Below are 17,139 nucleotides of genomic sequence, written 5' to 3' on the forward strand. Positions count from 1 at the left end.
GCAGCAATTATTGACCCAGCCACCATGAAACCGTTTCATTTCTCTCATAGCAGTTCCCTCTCCTTCTCCCCAGAGTTAAAGGAGATAGAGAAAAGGATACAATCATCCTTATTTCAAGGATAGCTTTGAAAAAGTCACAGTGAACAATATTCAGGAGTAGAAATTACAAGCTCTGCTTTTCTATTAACATAAGGGATGAATCCTATCCTTTTTTATTGAAAAGCTATTTCACCAAACAATGGTGAATTTTATTGCTAATGTTTTAAATTTCTATGCTCCTGTGTTAAACGACAACCCTTTCAAGGAAGTGGTCTAATAACTGAACCAACAAACTGTCAATCAATGAAACACTTTCAAAGGGTCAGTGCATATACACATTCTTATTAAGACAGCTCCCTTCAGAGAGGGATATTTATATTTTTTGTCTGGACAAAAAGCAGCTCTACCAATTTAGACATCAAACCCCATGAAACCTCCCGATTAGTGGTGAGAAGGGCACACAGCCTCTAAGGCAGTATTTGTAATTTTCTTCATTATTAGACTGAGTGGTGTCAGTTCCCAAAAGATTAACACAAATACAATAGAACATCTGGACCCAAAGTTCATCCATTCCTGCATCTCAGTTAGCAGTTCTGCCATTTGGAACAGCGAGATCCCAGATTCTTAGGCACACGCTATACAAACATACTTCTTAAATACTCATGTTACTGAAAAAGGCCATGAATTCTTCTCGAGCCATGCAACCCTCCAGTGTCAACAGGACTTGCACACTTCTGTTGAGGCCAGTATACAACTTTTTCCCGAAGACCCAAATGCATGGAAACTGTGAGTTATCCCTCATCACTGAGACCACAAATGTCTTCCTTCCCCCCATCCCTGAGCCCCCAGTGGCTGGAACTGAAATCAGCCATATACTGAGCATCATTTATTTAAGTCATTAGATCATAAAAACACAATATAGAAAATGTAAACTAAAAACAGAAGGCAGATATTCTAACCTGCAGAACAATGGGGTCTATGCAGGTGAATTTTGTTTCTTCTCGGTAAAGGTACTCGATGGAACACTTCAGCAGAAGAATTTTGGGATTTTTAATATAGGTGTTCATCTAGAGAAATGCAGGGTAGTTAAAACAAAGGGAACAGACATCTAGGTAAGAACAGACATAAGACTCCATCCATGAGAAAGTCTTTTGAAGCTCCGTCATACAGTTACCCAAAGGTGACATAGTTGCAAAGATGAAGTTCTACTGCACACCTTAAAGATGATATTTGCAAAGGTTTATCACAAAACCTTGCAGACTGGGTGGTGGCTCCAACCCAATAAACTTGTATACTGTGCCAATCTCATATTAGAGAAAGCAATATACAGTTTTACCTGTCCTGCAGAACAATTATTGCTCTGTAAGCAGAATGTCAACAAACGAGTTCCTAGTACAAGCACCTTTTCTGCACAACAGATGGAATTTTAATGATCCAGGGCATCCGAAGCCACCAGAGCATACTAGGTCAATCAGATTCCCTCCATCCTGACCACTTGCTTTATTTTACCGGCTCATTTACTGCATGCCATAGAAAAAGGCAACCATAAAAGGATCTTTCCCCAGTAAGTCTTACACAGCTTATTAAATGTTTCTAGAAAATGTTATATTCTATATCTTTGAGGGACATTTAGTCCATGCTCTCAATAAACTCCATGGGCTACAAAGAAACACCTTTGAATGGAAACGCAATATACGTGCGCACTCCAAAAAACCCTGCAAATAATCAAAGTATTTGACAACCTCAAGCAAAGCTCACTTCATAAACCTCTTACGAGAAAGGTTTTGAAGATCAAAGAAGATGTTGCAGTACGTTAACTCTCAGTGTGCACCCCCAAGAAGGAGAAGTTTCTCTTTTTAAATGAAATGCCCCGTGCCATGCTAAGAAGAATACAGACTATTTCATTTACGACACTTTCATTACCTTTTTGTGTGCAACGTTCTTGGTGCAAACAAAGCCATTCACCACTGCAGAGTCAAATTTCTTTCCACCTGGGATCTAACAAGAGAGCAAGAATTAAAGGTTTTCTGGTTTATAACAGTCACTTAATCTCTCTTTAAATTCGTTGAACATCATAACACAAATTACTTAGTGAAAAAATGGTATTTTACAGCATGTGTAGGTGTTTCTAAAATCCCAGTTTGCTCATTTCCATTTTTTGTGCTATTACAGATACTGCAGCTCCCACTATTCCACAGAAGCCATGTAGGCAGCCAGTTATTTTAAAGCAGACAGCGCAGTATGCACTTCTTCCATCAGGGGATTATTTATTAATAAACGGATCAGTGATAATATTTATCATCTTAAAAAGGTTTTAAGTTTCCAGGTCTTCTGACCTTTCCTGTCAGTCCTATTTGTAACTTTTTCTTCTTCTAGTGATAGGTAATCTAAATTCTGGTGGGATTGGGGTGGAGATATCAAGACCTCTTTAACACTCAGTGGAGACAATGAAAAATATTGGTGGAAAAAAAAGCCTGGAAATGGCAGCTGTCTATCTTAAAGCATTTAGAAGAAGTCAGCCAAGTGGCCAGAGTGCCAGTAACCGTAGTGAAGTATAGGTACAACAATGGATGCCAAGCAAAACTTCTGAATTAAATTTAGCTTGTCTAGAGGCAGGTTTCAGAGATCACATTATTGCAGAAATCCCTTTCTAGGTGATCCACGACAGCATTAGGCTCTGAAGAGCTGCTCACCTACTGAAACTTGACCTGAATGCCAGGAGTGCAGGGAGCAGCCAATATGGACATGAAAAGATTCCATGGGGCTGTCTGCCAGAAGTTTGTAAGACTCACCTCTAATCTTACACGGCTGCATAAAGCAGAGGATGGCCTAGTGAGAGTAATTTCTGGTAAGGAGGAACAGGCTTGTGCCTGGTATCCTTAATCACAGCAGCTTCACATCAGATCACAGTCTCCTGCTGGCTTTTCTGATCCATGATCACGGCCCTACGTTTGTTACAACCGCTGTAATCATCGGTGCCTCTTACATAACTCCCAGGGATTAAGCTATCTCATGCAGGCCAGTTGTGCACAGTGTGGGGGTGGTTAACACTTGCGTAAGAGGCAGTTACAGGGCAAGAACTTGCCACTTGTACGCTATGCAGCAGGCTGCCAAGTACCAAGCATCTCTAATTAGACATATAAGGTTAAAAAAGCCAAAACTAAGCGGACAGGAAGTGAATGAGCTGTTACTCTGACTTCATCCCACGCCATCCTCTGCAGCCTGGAAGGAAGAGATTGGCTCAAGTGCCTTTAAATGCTCTGCAACAGGAGACCAAAGTCATGTACATGTCCTTTCCCTAAATAGCAACTGTCTTCTCTGAAATACAGGACACATCTGTTACTCATGTTACTGGATTTGTATTTTTAAACCCAGATACCTGCTCCCCAAGAGCCGCATCATCTTTATTTCACACAAATTTCTTGTCATTCTCCCAATCCCAGTCATCAGAATTTACCTTTTTTATGTGGACGAACTGGCGGATATCCATATCATCGTCTCTGTTCTTGACATCAGGTCGGACGGTCTGAACTACCTGGCAGACCACTGGCACAATGATATCCCTCCAGGATAATGACAACGACTCATTGGTGAGTAGCTGCTGAAGCAGTGCCATCATGTGGTTATGATTAGCAGAGCTGCAGAGGAATCAGAGTGATTGGGGGATGGGGGGTGAATACACACTGCTTCATCTGAAGCAATGTAACCTAGGGGTTTGTGGGTTTTTTACTTCATAGTTCCTCAAATTGCTTATTGCATTTTAAAGACTATCAGTTAGGAGTGTTCCAGGTCACTATCTTGTTTATTTTTCTACTCTATGGTAAGAGACAACAAGTAGCATAGAGAAACAAAAAAAAATTATTGATTTTTGCCTATTGGGACCTAATTTCTTAAATACAAATAAGTTAAATAATTGCACTAAGTATCTAGGTCAAATCTCCCTTGAAGAGACCAGCTTTTGTTTGACAGCAAGTTATTAATTTTGCTGCTAGAGCAATACAATGCTCTTTGCAGCAACTCAGTTTCAGAGCACACTGTACATGGATGGCCAATAAGCAACATCTCTTGATGCTGTGAGGAGATACTTCATACGATCAATAGAGTTCAGACAAGCAGCTCCATTTCAAGATTATTTTTATGTCCTTATGTCATGCCATTTAAGGCACGCCAAATATTTTCAGTGGAGTAGTCCCAGAGAATCATGACATGCAGCATATATTCACATTGCAACACATGTCATTTTGGGAGAAGTTTGCAGTATATTCAAGGACATAAGAGTGCAAACATGGATTGTTTAACCATCCATCATTTTAACAGCAACTGTGCTACTTTTTCCTTTAGGACTTTTACAATAGACACAAAACTATTAGTAGACATGAAAACAATCGGCAGGTTTGTAACATTTAATGATATTAACTCAGACACACAAACGCAAAAAATTATTTCCAAACTGTGGAATCACCAATCCACAGTTACACCCAATTGCCAAACTCTCAGAAGAAGGCAATCCTTCCTTTCACACATCCCCGTCAGTACACTAGTAACAATAGCAGACATATTATGCTGCATGTATGAAAATGAAATCGCACTAAGCTGTTAAAGCGCCACACATTTATGTGGCATTTCACACAATAAACACTTACTCTGGCTCAGGCTACTGATGATTGAAGACAGCCAAGACAGGGGACAACAGTACAAAGAAGGGGATGGTGAGGAGAAAGTGGGGAAGAGAAAGGATTTAGTCCCAAAACAACTTTTTTGGAAGGGGGAATTTTTACCAACCATGTATTCCTCTCTTGTTTTTTTAGCATATTGACCTTATTACAGAAAGGACTTGATATTAGAAGTAACATTTTCAAAACTATTTTTTTAGGAGCCTAAGTGACTTAGGAGCCTGAGTCCCACTGAATCTGAAAGGGACATAAGGGTTTTTGAAAATTTTATCCTAGACCTCCACATGAATTTCCTTTTATGCTCTACTTACAGAAGCCTCTCCATGGCTTGTTTCTCCCCATTCTCTTCCCTCAACAGATCCAGATTGTTGTGGTGCCAGCCTAACGGTGTGAAAAACAGTTCTTTGGATTTCTCCTCCACCCTCCGATTGAACAGTGACTCTAAAAAGGACAGAAAGAAAAACTTGTTTATACAAAGTCAAAGCTGAATACTTACGCTTTCTCCTCTTAAAAAAGCTGGAAGGAAAAAACTTTGCCAAGACTACTCCAGGCCTCTGCTGAGAGAGACTCTTGAAATGTTAAAGTTGTGCTGGAACCTACTGTGTTAGTCACTGACAGTGCTTTGGGTGTTCGTAGTGTCATCAACTACAGCACAGTAAACATGCAGTTACACATATTTCAGGCTACACAGCCTCATGCCAGACACTTTGCTTTTCTTCTCTCTAACCCACTCGTGCGCAGTTCAATTGTAAGGCAGCAAATTAACTATGTATGGCCAACTGTATCCTCATGCTGCTTAAAATAGGTAGTAATCTGAATCTCCAGATACATAACCTTATATTTAAGACCTTTTAAAAGTAGAAGAGTATAATCTTGTATAGTTTCAATGACAAAAAGCTATTGTTTTGGAAGCCTTATATCCAAAGGTTGCACTAAAAAAGCATCTAGCTATTCCATTCAGATAGTGAAGTTAGCAAAAAGATCATGTACATAAGAGCATATTCAACTTATTTTAATATTGTTTGTTTTATGTTCTAAGATAAATTTATTCACAAACACGACCAATAGAAATGTGTCACTTAACTTCTAAGAACCTGGTTTAGCTAAGTGGGCAATTCCATGTTAACAGTACAAGGTCTTAAAACAGTGGAGATTAAAGCTACGGCCAAGCTATATCACTTGAGATATGGCCACCAATCCTACTCAGTTGGTTTTTAATATTATATCTTGCTTTTCCAACTTAGCTGAGTGAATATTCTTAAAGCAGTCCCATCTTTGTCAACAGAAGTAACAATAAGTTCTTTTTAGTCTCTGAACTACAGCTACTCAGGTTTCACAGTTTAGCTAGTTCTCTAGTCAAAGGGCCAGATTCACCACAGTTATTCCAGTTTTACAAGAGTAAGACTCTACTGAACTGGAGTAAGAGGTCGGTCAGGCCCAGAGTCAGATCTGTATGTAGTAAAAATATTGACCCATATGAGGCACATTCTACTAGATTTTTATAAACATCAAAAATAGTCATATGTACCAAAATAGCTTGTTAAGAGCCATGCTTTCTAAACGTTTCCTTAAAATACATGGAAGGAAACAGCTGACAATGCATCTTGATGCCTTGTCAGTCTATTTTGCTTTGGCCTTTGTGTGGATTCTTATTTTTTCCCCTTTGAATAGTATAGTTCTAAAGTAGTAGTAATTCTTAGAAGGGGTAGGTTTTTTTTAAAAAAATCTGTCCTTTTATGTCAAAATACTCTTAATTTCTTCAGGTTGTAACTAATAGTTATCCTTTACATTTTAAGTTTTTTGAATTTTCCCCCAAAATGAAATGCTAAAATCATAACTGGCCCTTTAATTTTTTTATTTTCTAAAATATAAATAATGTATGTGTCCACTAGTAACAAGTGTAACTCCATTAGGGGTGCAATTCTTTATAACAGTATAGTTATACCAATATAAAGTTTTAATGTGGACATAACTATATTGACAGTGTGTTTTGGGAAGCAAAATAAATTGTAATTGTATAACTGCATTCACATGCAGGGAGGGAAAAAGGGTGTTGCTTTAACTATACTTGTACAGTTAACAGTATAGTTTAGCACAGGCAAGCCCTTTGTGTTGTACTAGTTGCCCTAATCTTCCAAAGCTGTTATGATTTTCTTTTTGGACAGGGGGAAAGCTGCATAGAGAATTTTGTTGTCATTTAAGTGATTAAATTAGATTACCCCTCCCCACACCCGGCACTAGCGTATCAAAAAGCATCATTACAAATGTCACTGTTGTCATTATACTGACTATAATATTCATATGTAATTTGTGTCACTTGTGCAGAGTTTTGCATTAAAATTTAATTCTTCACAGTCTGTAAGGGGAATGGTCATCTTTTGAACAACAACTCACTACGGTGACAGGGCATGATCATCATATGTTAACTAGTTTGCATAGGAACAACAACAGACACTAGATGAGTACATAAATAAGAACGATGCTGGTGAAAAAATAAAAAAGCATTTTCTTCTTTCAGAAGCTTTTCACTTGACACTGAATATTTGTCAATATATTGCATGCCTTCATATCCAGAAATACATAGCCTACTTTCTTCATAGAGCCCAGGGAAAGACATCCCACCTAAAAGGTCTCAAACTTACAACTGTGTCCTGTTGAAAGGCAGGTCCTACTGAAGTGATGAGGGATTCAACATGATTTAAGAGAAGATGTGCTACAGTGACTTCAGAGATTAGTTTAGTTTTGAGACACTGGTGGCACAGAGGTGTTAAACGCAAGCACAAATATACAAGGAAACAAACATGTAGGAGAGTTAAACACCTGGTGGAACCCAGAAAAAACAGAACTAATCTCATCTCTCCTATGTAAAAATGTTTTAGAGATGGGGAAGTGCTAAAAAAATGTACATACGGCTAGTTAATGGGTAATGAAGGAAGCTTCTTTTCAAGGGCATTTAAAAATAAAGAATCTGACAAGCCAGTGCTCAGTCTGAAAGTGAGCCAAATAAGTGGAGAGTTACACAAGAGTTTCTCTAAGTGCCTTTAAAATTATTTTAACAAACCAATGTTTAAGCGAACTCTAACATCAATAAAAGCTTTCATAACTATGTTACCCACTCACTGGAAAAAAAGCATTTCCAATTCATCGTACCTTTGATGAAAGCATCACTTATTGAGATCATCTGTTGCCCTCCGTTGTCAGGAATCAAGTACTCTGAAAAGAAAAGAGCAGAGGGAGATGGGAGGAGACACAGAAAAATGACAGGTTAAGTCAGCATGCCAATATAATTATACTATGTACACACCCACACCATAAGAGAAAATATTACTCATTTAAAGCATTTAGTCATTGCTGTAGCAACAAGTTGATGAGCCAACAAGACAAGAATATCCTCTCATACTTGTTCTGTCAAGACTCCAAAACGACGGCACAATACTGTTTAATATTGTCCAGCAACCAAGCTAACATGGAAAGTATACAAAATAAAAGTGTTGGGAAAAAATATATTTGCCTTTCCAAGTTACACGTGGCTATTTTCCCCTCTAGATCTACATCTGAAATGGACTTGGTCTTTACCTGAGATACACTGTGGAAGTAGATCTTTAATTTCTTAAGGCACATTAAAACTGACAGCGTTCCTCACCAATGTGTAACCTTGACTTTGCTCTCAGATTCAGCTTACAGACCCTTTGTGAACAACTAGCTCTCTTATGAGAGAGAAAAATGGTCGTCTGGTTCTGGGACTCTTCTCAAATCAAAGAAATAGACATACAACATGCTCTCCTTAAGAGCTAGACAGGGAAACTGATGCCATGCTTAAAATGGATTATGGTCAAAATGGAGAGAAGAAAAGGGGGCAGACAAGAATGTGTGCACAGCATTCACTATGCAAAAAGGTACTCATCAGTTCACATGTGGTAGATGCAGATCATGAAGTTGTGTGTATGTATAAAATATGCATGCAGTACAAAAGAAAGACACCATATTTTGTGATTATTTGCCAGAGTTTTCCATGAAATATCTACCAAAGAGTTTAACCATCACATGTCAAGTTAGTAACTATATCTAGCTTTCACAAAACAAAACCATAAAACGGAAAAACAGCTGTTTATAGAGGGGAAAAAACAACCAAGTCCCACACAAATGCCCTCAACATGATTCCCCTGCATGCCCCCTACCAAAAACTCCGAACACTTCAAGATAAGTCCTTTGCTCTGGGATGAATCCAAGATCAGTGCACATTTCCAAGGCAGGTTTGTCATTCCATAGAAATGCTGAACTAAATGAGACAATTGATTGTCACAGAAGAATGGCAGAACTATGCCCTCACAAATCACAAGACAAGTAAAATATTAAAGAGACACACACATGCTCAATAAGTCACATTTCTGCCGGGTAGTTTCATACCTGCTAGTGTTTCAAATACTTCCCCCCACCGCCCACGCTTATTACTCTAGACTATAGATAGAGAAACACAGGCTCTTCATTTTATTTCATCCCTATAACAGCTCTGCCTGTTGAGTCCTTTCTGTTTTGCTACAGGTTAATTACATGTCCTGGGAATGCAAGGGCACGCTTTTATTCAAATCTGGCAAGACAACTTTTTACAGCAACAGCAGCAAAGTTGAAAGGGAAACTAGACAGCTGGCAGCACAGAGAGGAAGGAGCAGGAAAGGAATGAGCACATGCAAGCATGGTCCCTTAAAAAACATCAACAGGGAAGAACCCCAATTCCAGTTTGGACATGTTGTCCTGTAGGTGCTCTAACTGAAGCTTCATTCTGTTAGTGAATTTACAAGAAGCCCAAGATGACCGCATCCCCTTCAACTTAGTTACTAGTGCTGTAATATTTTATCCAAGTCAGGGTTGAAAGGAGATTCTCTTTAACAAGCTGTGCACAACTAGCTATACTAAAGGCTAGCTATACTTTTGAAATCTGTCCCACTTAAGGTGTAGTACACAGCTACACTGCACCAGAAGCATAATCAGAGATTAATTTGTGATTTGGAGATAAATCCTCCCCAAACACCACTTACTCTCTGGTGAGAAAAGTTATTTAACCTGTTTTCATTTAGCAGCTTACTCCCCCTATGCTCCCTGGCCTCTGGACAGCAAGTAGAAGTCAGAGCCAGTTCCCCCACCCCGTCAAGCTGGAGTTTCAAATGTGAGCAGTCTTACTCCACTCTGCATTGTAAGGGCTCTGACAATCTAGCCTTAAGCAAGGGTTAGATATCAGGAATATGTGAAATATGTATGTTGTAAATCAAAATGCATCAAGGTTTTATTGGCATGAATTTGGGATGACCACATTATTTGTAAGTTTGTTACTACAGATCAACCGAACATCCAGCAATAAATGTTTATTCACATACTACCCACCTCATAATATACTTTGTTTTTGCCATGGTTCAGGAAGTAGTTTTAATTTTTGTATCTTTGTCTATAAAGCTATATAGATTTAGCTCCCATACAGAGGCCTCCACGTATTGATAAAGTTAGAGCCAAGTATACGGTTTTGTTTTAGAGGCTGTCCCTAGAAGGTTAACCAAAATCGTTTTTTTTAATAAATCTGTGTGTGTCACTTTGCGAAGCCTGACATTCAGGAGTGGGGCTGGAAAAGAGTATTGTGCATCTCTGAAGGTGGGACTCCCAAGTTCCATCTCTCTCATGGAAGCCAGTAGGTGGAATTTCCAGCAATGGCAGTTCATGAGATATTTTACTTCCAGATATTCTGGCCTGAGATCACAGCCTAGCATTAGTCAGTACCGCACCAGAAACTATTTGGTGTCCCTGCTTATACCCATGATGTGTTTTGTTATGGGGAGCAAGGAGTACATGTGGTCAATCATAGGCTTGAAAGATTAGATTTCTATCAGTAAGTATAGGTTTAACCATACACACCAATCAATGAACAAATATTGTCCTATATTATTATATGATTATTATTATAATCAAAATGTACAGATAGGCAAAGTAATAGAAATGCCACTTGAGAACTTAGAGTCAAAATGTACTGATTTAGACTTTTGAATTAGGCTAGTTACAAATGGATTAGCAAACAAATAGTAAAAACAAATATGATTTGCTTTAAGGGTATTTACTTTGTATATTTTGAAATGTGATATTGACAAAATTTGTGTTTTTATAATTTATAAGCTTTAACTCCCTGTCATTAAATAATTGCCTGCACCCTCCCATAATTTCCCACAACTGAAAATTAAAAAGTTGATATAAATTGAAAAAAAATGCTTAAAAATAAATATCTATCACAGTTATAAAAAATAAAAATCAAATTCTGCCAAGCTTATTTATAGACCAGAACTGAGGTAGAAAAGATCCTTGTAAGTTTGAAATAGACAGCAGAGATTTGTCTGTTGTTCACGGGTGCAGGCTATGAGACAATGAAATTTATTCCATAATTCTACAGTTTTTAATAGGGTTTCATGGATAGAAATTGGATATACATGAAACTATTCAACAACTTCAATAATCAGCACTTTTTAAAGGGGTGAAAAGAGTTAAAATCAATCATAATAGCCATGATCACTAAGAAGGATGAAGCGAAATCAGGAGGAAAGACCACTTTTTTTCATTGCTACTGTAATCATTATAGATCACTAACAGCAATTTAACATCAGTCTTAAAATCATTCTGTGTTAGTAAAATGAATATGCGCCATTTTCCCTTGGTGGCGGTATGCCCTTAGACAGGCAAGCCTGAGCTTGCCCTCACTCACTGCACCTCAGTCAAGACAGCTTGGGACATTAGATTGAGTGAATGATTCTGCAAAGGCTTGGTTAAAATCAGAAACAAAAAAAGCCACAAGACACCTTTTTAGTGGGGGCTGCCAACTCTCCTTTCCCTTGTTCCACTGCAATCTTATCCCCTTTACATCTAATTAAACAAACTCCTACCTTTGCAAAGATGAAAACTGCTCAGTATTAAAGAGAATCTGGAGATAGAATTGTCAAAATTGACATAGCATCTCTAAGGTGGTGTCTCAAAATGCCCCCATTTTAAACAATTTTAAAACTTGGCCTGTTTTAGCACTAGTTCACTTTTAACCATTCAGCGGGTTTTCACTGAATGAAACACAAAAGAGTTAAGTTAATACAAAAGATCAAGTTAATTTTTGTTTATCAGCAGTTTCATTTTGTTTTATGCATTTGGGCCGCAGACACTAGAAATGAATGAAATGTGCCTCCAAGCAGATCTTATTGGAATTTAGTTTCATGGAAGTGTCTGACACTACTGAGCCTTTAATGCACTCAGGTAGACAAGTCCCTGTATCGGGCTCAGCAAAAAGCAGCATTAGAATATCAAAAACGTCTAGTTTTGCTCTACAGCTGTCCCCTATAAGCACCCTGAAATTTCCACCAGTTATAAGTAACTTTATATTGCAGAATTGATTACATGTTCCTTAGACTGATTCTTTGTCCCTACTTTATAAGTCACAATCATGAGGGAAACATGAGGTAGATTGTGTGAAGAAATAATCAAATTACTCTCTTGTGTAGGAGGGTATGTCACCACCAGTTTTGTGTTTTCTCACTTTAATGAACAGTCACTGCTCTGTAAGACAATAGAAGATCCTGACTAAAACAAAGCAGGAAACTAACTAAGCATCATTTTCATAGAGCAATGTCGTAATAGATTGCATCCAGCATCTACTAGCTCGTAAAGGTTTGTCTACCTGGAGATACTCAGGAAAATGAATCCAAATTATTTCATTAATGCTGGAGGAAGATTGTTTTGCAGAACAGCTACCAAGCAAGATTTCCTTACAAGTGAGCTATAAGCATGGGGTAGCAGCACACATTTGACCTCTGCTATTTAAGTACTTTCTTTTTGCCATCATTGATGTTTTCGAAATCATCCATTTAATTCCCCTGAAAATACAGTACAGTTTCTCGTGTCTTGAGCAGCCTAGTTTTAGAAGCCTAGAGCAATAGGGCTGACATCCCATTCTCCAGTTCCTTTTGAGACTTTCACAATCTCACGTGGACCGTCAAGAAGCATTTTTTGGTGGAAAACATCAAAGTGTTTCCCTTTCTACTTTATCCCATTGCCCACACATAGAGGATCTCACACTATAAGATGGGAACTATAAGTGTCTAGATAAAGTGACAATTACTGGCTTTGAATGTTATGGGATATCTACCCCTAGTTGAACAATGCTGTCCACAGAGACCCTGACTCTAATCACCCTCAAAATAGTTCTATCTTAAGTCAATTTTACCATCTTAGTGAAATTACTTTCCCTTTTACATTGGTATAAAATTGCATGGATATAAATTTAATTAAGCCAGAAGTTAATGTAAAATTCCAGATTCAGTGACACGAGTTCCAGACACAGAGGAGCTCCATTAAATTCCCCTTCTTCGTCATCGAGTAATTCTTTGCCTAAAGAGCCCCAAATTACACTGATTTCTTTAGCACTGCCTATAATCCAAGGGTACCATTCTTGGAGCCTTTTTTAAGTCTCCCCATGGCGAAACTGCAGCCTGCTTCTTTGCACTTGCGAGGGGAATCACAGGTCTAAGTGAGACCCAACTATAGCCATTGCCATACAAACTTACATAGCCATAAAGACTTACAATGGTAAGTTTAGATTAGATTTACTGAATTCCAGGTTTCCTCCTCTTAATAAAAGGATCTTCTGGATTACTCCCTTCTCCTCTACCAGGTATATTACCTTTCACTTTGAGACTCATTTTGTTCTTTCCTGCCCATCTTTGCTAATGTTCCAAATGGCACTGTCAGCTCCTCCAAGTTTAAATTCCTCTGCAGATTTCATTCCAGGGTTAATGCTAACTCTGCTCTCAACCCATTGCAGATTTCTGTCAACCCTCTTAATCCTGTCCTTGGAATAAACATCTGATTTGGCAAGTGATGTCTAATAATTCTGTAATCCTAGATGTCATTTTGGAGGGGGGAGTGGGGGGGGGGCCAAGAATAACGTGTCTGATTTATCTTCAATTGAGTTGTGAAGTCTGACCAAAGCAGAGTAACATGCCGAGGCTACAGAGTAAAGATCTCTCAGACTGGCAGAAACCCTGGAGGGTTTTTGCCTTCCTCTGCAGCATGGGACATGGATCACTTGCAATTTAAACTAGTGAATTCCCTGTAATTTGAAGTCTTTAAGGCATGATTAAAGGACTTCAGTAAATCAGCCAGAGATTAGGGATCTATTACAGGAGTGAGTGGCTGAGATTCTGTAGCCTGCAATGTGCAGAAGGCCAGACTAGATCATCATGACAGTCCCTTCTGGCCTTAAAGTCTATGAATCTATAACGAGAACAAAAATATTAGGGCTATGCAAAAAAAAAATATGTATATAAATAAAAATCCCACTAACAGGCCACAGACAAATATCATATAGGATCACATTCTCCTATCAGCAAATAATGACAAGTACGACATTCACATATGTGACGGGAACACAAACAGATCTTAATGAGAACTGAACATATTGCAGCCTAAACCCTTCTGAAAACAAAGGTGTGGACAACAAAGTGGAAAACAAGGAAATAAGAGATTAGAAGCATCTGCATCAGCAATTTCCAAGAGCTCAGCACTCTGTAGTGGCAACACTCTTCCCTTTTAGGTTTATTCTTGACAGCCCCAGCTACTGTGCACTAGGGGTGCATCTTGGATTCCAGTTTTATGTGCTCTGCTCTAGAATATCTAGTTTTATACACTGAATAAGGCACAGTAGACAAAAAGTTCAAGCTTAAATGCTTTAAATTAGGAACCCAAGTAGTAGCCAGGTTTTCAGTGGGGCTGTGCCCATAATGGTCAGTGAAGTCAATGAAAGCTGCTGATAGATAATTTTTTCAGGGAAAGATGGTGGGGATATAGCATGCAGGAAAAATTAGGCTATTATCTAATATAAGGCACTCAGCTTTTGAAAGCACCTTCAGCACTTTCATTTTTACTATACACATCTTCCTTTCCTTCTGGACAGACTTTAGCATGTACCAGCAGTGCCTGCTGTAGATACTGGAATTTAAGGTTCACACACACTATTAGCCACCCTTCCCACTGCCAAAGGGGCTTTTTCATTTTTTGGTTGCTAACAGTTTTCCCCTCAAACTCATTTTAAGCTGAAGGTTCCAGTTTCTCTGTCCAGCTCAAAATTTTTCAGAGAAAGCCATCTGTGTACAAGTGAAAAACAAGACTTTTTGTCCTGATTCACCCCAACAGACACTTTTCTGTTGTATTTAAACAGACAACTGAGGGATGCACTCATTAGGAAGATTCCAATTAAAAATGTTCTACACTACTAGCGAACCTTACAAGAGCTGTGGACAGACTCCATAATCAAAAGACTTTTAAATGCCCATTCAAAGAAATTAAAAGATAGGAATCTGCAAAGCTGTTGAAGCAGGTAAGAGAGGGGGGAGCAGAAATAAAGAGCCACCCCAGCATTTAAAGGAGCACCATAATTATTTGGATCAAATAGGAAGCCAGTCTGTTTCAGTCAGCCATTGTACGGTTCAGAGTATACTATGAGAGAATGTGATCTTTTCTAATAGATTTCACTTGCGTTTTCACATTCCAATTTAGCATTCTTTTACAGAAGAGATTTAAAAGTTACTCAGCAATTTTATTAAGATTTTGTTACACTAAGATCAGAATGTCACTTTTAAAAAAAAAAAAATCAAATTTTAAATTAGATAAATGTGTATGTTCCAGGCAGATTCCCATTTATGATGTTGTCCCAGTTAGCTGAACAAGGCCATACTGAATGGGGAGAGAAAGCGGCAGGGTATCCTCCAACTTCAAAGAGAAAAGCCACACAAGAAGTTGCACGCTCTTCAGAGAAGATGGCTATCGTTGGTTTATTCTGAGCACCCTTACAAAGGTAATAGTGCCAAGAACAAGTTAGCAGGGGCTAATTAGAAAGATCTATAGATATGTACACCCATCATCAAGACAACTACAGGTAGTAGTGTCTAAACAAATCAATATCAGGGCACTGCTCTCCATCATGTGCAACTCCAGCTGGTGACTACCTCATACCTTTTTGGTCGGCAGGGTGAGGGGGCACATGTGGGTACTTGGAGTGCTTCTTGATATGGAAGTTCACGTTGTCCAGCTCCACGTTGAGGCTGATAGAAGCGGCTGAGTCACTGTCCATTGTGGACTGGAAGCTGCTGACTGATGTGCGCTTGCTAGGGCTGGCGGAGTCTTTTAATGTTGGGTAAGGGGGAAGATACAGGGAGGAGAGGGGTTCAAATGGGTATCATGAGGGTATTGAAGAGGAGAAAAATTGTCTTTAATACATAAAGCCCAGTGTGCAACACTAAAGGGATACAGTATTTTCAGTCTTAAATATGTACACGTCAAGATAAGATTAAGAGTTGGACAGAAATTCCACAGATCTATTTGAAAACCCAAGTGACCATTAGGAGAGAGTCTGTCTTGACACCCCAGTCTAGACAGTCTACAGTCTTTGTGCTACTGTAATCCACAGAGTTTACACTAATTTAGAAATGTCAAGACTTGCAAACGGATTTGAAAATACTGTATCCACTAAGAAACAGGAGGACTAGTGAAATTTTAGTTTACTTGGACCCTTATAGCAAAGCAGGACTTTCATTTCCATTAGCAAAAGAAAAAAGAAAAAAAGATATGCTAATTTATCGTGTGAAGATGGAAGAGCGTCAGTAGAAACTCACTGGCCAAGTTATCTTCCCCTTCATCAGCAATTTGTTCTGTGTCACTGTCGTCAAACTTGATGTCTTTGAACCAGGATGGCTCAGAATGCCCCTCTACTGAGTTCACTGAATCACTGTCTGGAGAGGGGGTTTCCGAGAACTCCGTGCTCTGGGAAATCAGGAAAAGAGAAAGTAGGTTTATTCTTCAGCCCTACTGGGATTTTAAGATGCCTTGGAAAGGCACCACTATGCATGGACTAATCAAAACAGCAACAGCTTACATTCATATCGTGTTTTGCAGCCTGAAGCATTGCAAAGCACTTCACAAAAGTAGATGCATGCACACAGTCGGTTAAACTTGTCACTGAACCAACGGCGGAGAAGCGGACAAGTGTTTAGGACAGAAAGAGAGTACCTCTTTACTCTGTCCACATCAGTCTTTGCTTCTTTCCCTGGCCACCTCATCGCACTCTCACAAGTCAATCACGTTTGAATGAGGCAAATGGAAGACTTACAAGTTTTCTATCCACCCCCATAAAACATTTAGAGCCTGCACAGATTTCAGTGCTAAAACTAGAGCATAGGTGTTTGCCAAACCCTTTGCCACCATAAGCAGAGTATGCCGATCTAGGGCACACACTTTTAGTCACTTGAAAAAAACAATAAGAGTCCTGTAGCACCTTAAAGGCTAAGAAATTTCTGCAGGCATAAGCTTTCACGGGCTGCAACCCACTTCGTTAGATGCATCCAACACCAGCTAGAAA

General features: G+C 38.9%; 1 protein-coding gene across 4 annotated transcripts in view; it reads right to left on the reverse strand.

Annotated features, from left to right (window-relative positions):
• Positions 1-17,139, reverse strand: part of PIKFYVE (phosphoinositide kinase, FYVE-type zinc finger containing) — a 90,769-nt gene that overhangs the window by 40,041 nt on the left and 33,589 nt on the right. For 2 of the 4 annotated variants that reach the window (XM_067548747.1, XM_067548746.1), the window contains exons 11-17: positions 16,397-16,544; positions 15,738-15,905; positions 7,863-7,925; positions 5,024-5,153; positions 3,497-3,677; positions 1,963-2,037; positions 999-1,106 (exon numbers count right to left, since the gene is read on the reverse strand). In XM_067548747.1, the coding sequence (XP_067404848.1) occupies positions 999-1,106; positions 1,963-2,037; positions 3,497-3,677; positions 5,024-5,153; positions 7,863-7,925; positions 15,738-15,905; positions 16,397-16,544 (873 nt within the window). The remainder of the gene's footprint in view (positions 1-998; positions 1,107-1,962; positions 2,038-3,496; positions 3,678-5,023; positions 5,154-7,862; positions 7,926-15,737; positions 15,906-16,396; positions 16,545-17,139) is intronic. The other 2 variants (XM_067548749.1, XM_067548748.1) reach the window with 2 other exon arrangements.

The sequence above is a fragment of the Emydura macquarii genome, unplaced genomic scaffold, assembly GCF_026122565.2.
Source record: "Emydura macquarii macquarii isolate MOO-44397 ecotype Brisbane River unplaced genomic scaffold, CSIRO-AGI_Emac_v2 contig_1253, whole genome shotgun sequence".
NCBI lineage: Eukaryota > Metazoa > Chordata > Testudines > Chelidae > Emydura > Emydura macquarii.